This window comes from Parasteatoda tepidariorum, chromosome 6, assembly GCF_982258835.1.
Source record: "Parasteatoda tepidariorum strain Cologne lab strain chromosome 6, Ptep-v5.0, whole genome shotgun sequence".
NCBI lineage: Eukaryota > Metazoa > Arthropoda > Arachnida > Araneae > Theridiidae > Parasteatoda > Parasteatoda tepidariorum.
Genome location: NC_141760.1, coordinates 49,232,349 through 49,239,442, shown reverse-complemented (window position 1 = coordinate 49,239,442; position 7,094 = coordinate 49,232,349). Strand labels below are relative to the sequence as shown.

Here is a 7,094-nt window from a genome sequence, read left to right as displayed (position 1 = left end):
TTTTCATTTTTGTCACATATCTGTTATTATGCTTATGCCACGTTTGTTTCCAGGTTGTTGTCTTTTTTTTCCTTTAAAAAGAGGGAAGAAAAAAAGAAAAAAAAACTTTTGTTTCCAGGATTCCGAGCAACATTTGAGCACTCTACCTTCACGGAAAGTGGTTAAATCTTTATGTTTAATACTACAGTCCACAGATGGCGCTTTGCGCATCCTAATTAATTATTCTTTGAGCTTGAGAAAATAAATAGTGTATGTGTATCGATTCCTGTGTGTGGAGTGTTTCAATGTTTTCGATGTATATTTCAATATTCTAAGTCATCTCCGATTGCAGTAAATTGTGACAAATTCTAACTGAATTATGAGATATCTAAACGTTCCACCTTTAGAAGTTTTAGTTCCAAGCCCATACAACAGCCGAGTCAGGTAAAATTTATGAAACATTCTTTTTCCCGCTATTTGCTAAATCATTTGGTCAAGTCTCGCCGGAACCCAGCTGAAATATTCTAATTCAAAATTCCTGGCTTGTTGTTGTTTCGGCAAATATTTTTTCTAAAATATTGTCATAATTCAATATAAAAGTAACATTCGAATTTTATTCATATATGCTAAGCTTAAAACGAAAGAAATGTCCGTAGTGTAATATTTCAAATTCAAGTGTATTCAAAAGGGTTTAATCTGCTTAAATGTGCTTATTTACTTTGATTGTACTTATGTGCTAAATTACTGATGTATTATGCCATTGTCATTCCTGTAATATATTTACAAAAAGTTTCGTTTTACCCTTCCCTTTTATTATTGTTCTCTTTTCGTTTTATACCGCTGTAATTCTTTTTGCAATTTCGCATTCTCCCCCGTTCACGTTCACAGGCGTCAGTGGAATCGTTTTTGTTTGGGCTAGACAGTTAGACTTTAATAAACAGCTCTGTTCTGTGGTTTTTGATTTAATAAATTATTTTTCTTATTCTAATATATTCTAATAGATATGGAGGCCTTGTTAAAGAAAAAAAAAGAGTATTAAATCTTCGATTACTAAATTGCAAAAGAAAACAGAAGAGGAAATCGGGAATTTAAATAATGCGGGTTTATTGGCTCGTAAAAATAGATTTTTGGAATTTAGAACTGAGGCAAAAGATATTTTAGATTCTATTATAAGTATTTGCGAGGAAAAGGATGAGGAAACTTATTCTACGGAAAAGGACGACATTTTAGATGCGTTAGAGTCAGTACTTGTCGATATCGACACCCGGCTTTTGCCTCCCGTAGTGAATTCTAGTTTTGAGGTTAAAAACCAAAGTTCAGGCCAGGCTTCTGTCTCATCTCAGTTTGCTGAAGTGAAACTTCCTACGTTATCTTTACCTACATTTTCTGGTGCAAATGAGGAGTGGCTTGCCTTTTCCGATCTTTTTGAAGCTGCAGTTTCGAACAATCAAAATTTGACGGGAGCGCAAAAATTGCAATATTTAAAGGGGAGTTTAAAATCAGATGCTTTAAAAATAGTAAACTCTTTATCCATTACCAATGATAATTTCGAAATCGCTTGGAAATTGCTAAAAGATAGATACTTTAACAAAAGAGAAATTATGTCCTCCTTAATGAAAAAGTTTATCAATATAACGCCCTTGAGTGGAGAATCATCCACACAAATTTTAAATTTGATAGATTCCACTAAGGAATTCGTAAGAATGTTAGAGTCCCTGGAATACAAGGTTGATCCAACTACCGATACCCTTTTAATGCACATGATATTGTTCAAGCTTGATGCAAATTCAAGAACTTGGTTTGAGAGAACCTTTCAAACTGACGTCATTCCAAAGTTGGACGAACTGTTGCAATTCCTTGCAACACAAGCTAGATCTATCCCGAGTTCAACTACTAAGAGAAACATTCAAAGAAAAGTGACTTTGGTCGCGTCCAACGCCCAGTCACAATGTCCTCTATGTAATGGAGATCATACATTGTCGAAATGTGATACGTTCTTAAAATTATCAGTTCAAGGCCGTTTAGATTTCGTTAAATCGAATAATGTTTGTTTTAACTGTTTAACTCGATTTCACAGTGTGAAAACTTGCAACAGCAAGTTTAGATGTAAAAGGTGCAAAAAACCCCACCACTCTTTACTTCATATCGAAAATGTTAGCGATAGGGGAAAACAGGGTGCTATAAATAAGTCAAATTCTAGTGAACTTTCTATCAACGCTCCTGTGTTTTCGCCTGCCCTTATTCCAAGTACTAGTCAATTAAGTGATAATTCTAGAGTGGTAGATGTTACATCGTGTATTTCGGGTGTGGGGCCAGACGTTCAAACTCTCCTCTGTACTGCTCTGATTCAGGTGAGAGATATTTGGGGTAACTATCAGACCTGTAGATGTCTTCTGGACAGCGGTAGCCAGGCTTCGCTTATTACAAATGAGTGTATTGAGAAATTGGGCTTGCAAAAGGAAAAGGCCAATGTTCGCATTTCGTGCTTAGGCGCATCCAATACGCGTACAAATGGGGTTGCTGAGATTCAATTCACTTCACATTTTTCATCTCAAAATCCCTTTCATGCATCCGTCTATGTGATTAACAAAATTGTAGGCATGATTCCACATCACGACTTAGATTCCTCAATGCGCGAATTATTTGGGGATATTTCTCTGGCCGATCCAGCATTTTACAAGAGTGCTCCGATTGATGTACTCCTTGGTGTTGACCTTACTTTGCCATTGCTAAAGGGTCAAACATTATCGTTAGGTAAGGATAAGCCATTTGCCATTCGTTCAGAACTGGGTTGGATAATTGGTGGTAAGGCAAATTCTGGTGGTCAAAATTCTCTGCATGTCAATCATATTCAGTTAGAATCGGATCTTCTAATCAATAAATTCTGGGAATTAGATTCTGTACCATGCGTCAAACCCTTAACTTCTTTAGAAGAGGCTTGTGAAGATCATTTCGTAAAGACACATTCTAGGGATGAGAATGGCAGATACACAGTAAGGTTGCCTTTTCACACTTCTCCCACGCGGTTAGGTAATTCAAAACAAAATGCAATTCGTAGGCTAATCAGCGTGGAACGTCATCTCATTTCTAATCCTGAGAAATACAACCTCTATCGAAAATTTATGAAGGAATACTTTGATTTAAATCACATCGAACTGGTTCCGGACTCTGACATTAATAAAATCGAAAGTTTATACCTTCCTCACCATGGAGTTGTCAGAGACACTAGCTGCACAACAAAGCTTCGTGTAGTTTTTGATGCTTCCAGTAAAACTTCATCCGGACTCTCTCTCAACGATCTGCTCCTGGTTGGTCCAAGAGTGCAACCAGAACTTTTCCCTATTCTCATCCAGTTTCGACTTTTCAGTGTAGCCATTTGCGCTGATGTTGAAAAGATGTTCCGCCAGATTAAAGTTCATGAGGAAGACGTAGACTGGCAAAGAATTCTTTGGAGGGATTCACCAACCGAACAAATAAAGGAGTATCGTCTTATTACCGTTACGTACGGTACGTCCTCGGCACCATTCCTCTCCACGAGAACCTTACGACAGCTTGCCATAGACGAACAAGAAAATTATCCAAACGCTTCAAGAGCCACCCTTTGTCATTTTTACGTTGATGATTTGCTGAGCGGGAGTGCAACAAAGGAGGGAGCCATTCAACTGGTGTCCGAATTGCAGGAAATGATGAAGAGAGGAGGATTTTCTCTACGCAAATGGGTGTCAAATGATCCTGACGTACTAGCAACCATTTCGGAAGAGTTAAAGACCGTTGATTCCAAACACATGATAAACGACGACCAACCGGTCAAGATTCTGGGAATAGCTTGGCTTCCAGATGTTGACACTTTCACCTTTACCATCACCGTCAATGAGAGCGACGTATGGACTAAACGCAAGGTACTTTCCGAAGTCGCAAAAATCTTTGACCCTTTGGGCTGGTTGGCACCTACAGTTATCACTTCCAAAATCTTCCTCCAAGAGCTTTGTAGTCATCATCTAGGCTGGGATGAGGAGCTACCAGACTCTCTGGCAAGTCAATGGAGAGTATTCCAAAAACAGCTTTCTCTACTTACAAATATCAAGATTCCACGCTACATCCTCATTCCACAGGCTACCGACGTACAAGTACACGGATTCTGTGATTCTTCAGAAAAGGCCTACTGTGCTGCTATATACATTCGTTCCAAAGATGCAAACCAAGCCGTGACATCTAGACTGCTAACTTCCAAGACACGTGTCTCTCCAGTAAAACCACAGTCTCTACCTCGACTGGAACTCTGTTCTGCCTTACTTCTGGCCAATTTGTTACAAGCTACCTTGCCAACACTAACTGTGCCAATCTCTGAGACATTTGCATGGTCTGATTCTAAGATCACACTGGCATGGTTGAAGTCCGAACCAAGAAGATGGCAACCGTTCGTAGCTAATCGAGTAGCACGAATTCAAGAGCTGATTCCTAACGTGCACTGGAACTTTGTGAGCGGTTTAGAGAATCCTGCTGATTGTGGAACGAGAGGGATACCCCCAACTAAACTAGAAAGGTGCGACTTGTGGTTCAACGGACCTGATTGGTTAAATAGTTCTACCTTTCCTAATGGAAGGTTTGAAGATGATCCACAATTAAAAGAAAACATGACTGCCGAAGCCAAAATAACCAAGCTGGTAATGTTGAATGTAGTTGATGCTACTTTCAAGGCAGAGGTTTTTCAAAAATTTTCGTCTTGGAACAAACTGAAAAGAGTAGTTGCTTATTGTTTAAGATTCGTGAGGAACTGTTCCGTTGCTGCAGATAAAAGAAACAAATCCTTCTTAACAACGGCAGAATTGAATGAAGCCGAGAAGAGAATTGTCAAATTCATCCAACAAGATCATTTTCCGGCGGAAGTCTCCTATCTTTCAACAGGCAAGCAACTTCCTTCGAATAACAAGCTTATTCCCTTGACTCCGTTCTTCGATGATTCCGGAATAATTCGTGTCGGTGGTAGACTGAAAAATTCATTGCTTCCAGAATCAAAGAAGCATCCCATCCTGCTTCCTAAAACCGACCATATTGTGAGCTTACTTATCACGGATTATCACTTGAAACTTCTTCATGCCGGACCGCAACTTCTCCTAGCAACTCTCAGAGAGAAATTTTGGATTCTCTCAGCCAGAGATGCAGTTAGAAGAGTGGTGAGAACATGTATCCCATGCTTCAGAAATCGTCCAAGGCTCGCCGAGCAAATCATGGGAGATCTTCCAGAGTCCAGAGTTTGTCCCTCTTCTATTTTCCAACGAACTGGTCTTGACTTCGCCGGCCCATTCTTAATACGGAGCTCCAAGGGAAGAGGCAGCCGCAATACTAAGTGCTACATATGCGTCTTCGTCTGCCTCGCAACGAAGGCAGTTCACCTTGAAGTCGTCAGCGACTTAACCTCAAAGGCATTTATTGCTTGTGTAAAAAGATTTGTGGCACGCAGAGGTAGACCTTCAGATATCTTCTGCGATCAAGGAACCAATTTCTACGGAGCTAGCAGAGAGCTCAAAAAGGAGTTCCGGCAGTTGATGAAGGAAGATGCCCTTCAACAATTCCTGGTAACAGACAACATCGCCTTTCACTTCAATCCTCCATCTGCTCCCCACTTCGGAGGCATTTGGGAGGCTACAGTGAAATCGTTCAAATTTCATTTGAAAAGAGTTGTTGGAGATGCTAGTCTCACCTTCGAAGGACTGGCCACGCTGTCATGCCAAATCGAGGCATGCCTTAACTCAAGACCACTATGTGCATTATCTAGCAGTCCAGATGATCCGTCTGTTCTGACACCAGGACATTTCCTGATAGGAAAGGCATTAACAGCTATTCCACAACCTACGATTCCAGACGACATCCGTCACTGCGACCGTTGGCGATTACTTAATTATTGTTTAACTACATTCATTAATTTTGAAACCCCTCCGTGTTTCAAGGGGGGCGGTATGTTTAATACTACAGTCCACAGATGGCGCTTTGCGCATCCTAATTAATTATTCTTTGAGCTTGAGAAAATAAATAGTGTATGTGTATCGATTCCTGTGTGTGGAGTGTTTCAATGTTTTCGATGTATATTTCAATATTCTAAGTCATCTCCGATTGCAGTAAATTGTGACAAATTCTAACTGAATTATGAGATATCTAAACGTTCCACCTTTAGAAGTTTTAGTTCCAAGCCCATACAACAGCCGAGTCAGGTAAAATTTATGAAACATTCTTTTTCCCGCTATTTGCTAAATCACTTTATTCGTTGGTAAATTCGATTGGGCAATAAAATAATGATAAGAGCTGAAATTTCTACTACGAGATTTCACTAACACATACATAAGTTTTTTAAGTAAACCTTGATAAAATAAAAATAAAAATTTGTTAGAATTTCATTTTTTACTGTTCAAGTCATAAATTTTTTAACGAATAATTTCACCTTATACAGGAGTACATTACTTGATTATTATTAAGCGCGAAATCACTTATTTTAGGTTTTAATAAAAATACGCAAAATCGCTGATTGTCTATTTTTATATTTATCTGCTTTTGTAATTTTTAAAAAAAGTAAATAAACATAAAATTTTTCTCAGCGTTATGCAATTAAGCATTTCCTGCAGGTATCATAAATATTTTTCTGATGTTTAATTTTTTCAGTTCTGATACGAGGTAATGGGCCGATTCCCGGCACATATCCCGCTCTAAACTGTACTGATGGTGTGGTTTGAGCATGAACTGAAAAGTTAAATCGGTTTTATTCCTAAGAGAAGAGCGTAGATTGTCTTTCAATTTTTTTTTTGTTATAAATATATGATTTTGAGTAGAATTCTAATGTTTTGAAAATAAATTTTTCATTTTAATGCCAAATGTTTTCCAACACTGCACCGGCAATATTTTTTATCACTTTTTCATTAAGAAAATTCAAATAAAATATACATTTAGAAATAGAGAATTTGATTGGGACATTTGAAGTACAACGATTGAGCCACATTCGGCGAAAATGCTTCCAAAGTTTTCAAAAATTTTGGATGGTAATTGATCAGATTTTAACTTTTTTATTGTAGTTTAATTTTCTGAAAGATATATTTAAAATATTTATAAAATAAATATTATTAAAT

General features: G+C 38.1%; 1 protein-coding gene across 1 annotated transcript; it reads left to right on the top strand.

Moving 5' to 3' along the window:
- Nucleotides 1–358: 358 nt before the first annotated feature.
- On the top strand, nt 359–5,984 carry LOC147808020 (uncharacterized). The gene is made up of 2 exons (XM_087166828.1): nt 359–423; nt 1,118–5,984. The coding sequence occupies exons 1-2, from the start codon at nt 359–361 to the stop codon at nt 5,982–5,984; spliced, it is 4,932 nt and encodes a 1,643-aa protein (XP_087022954.1).
- The last annotated feature ends 1,110 nt before the right edge of the window (nt 5,985–7,094 follow it).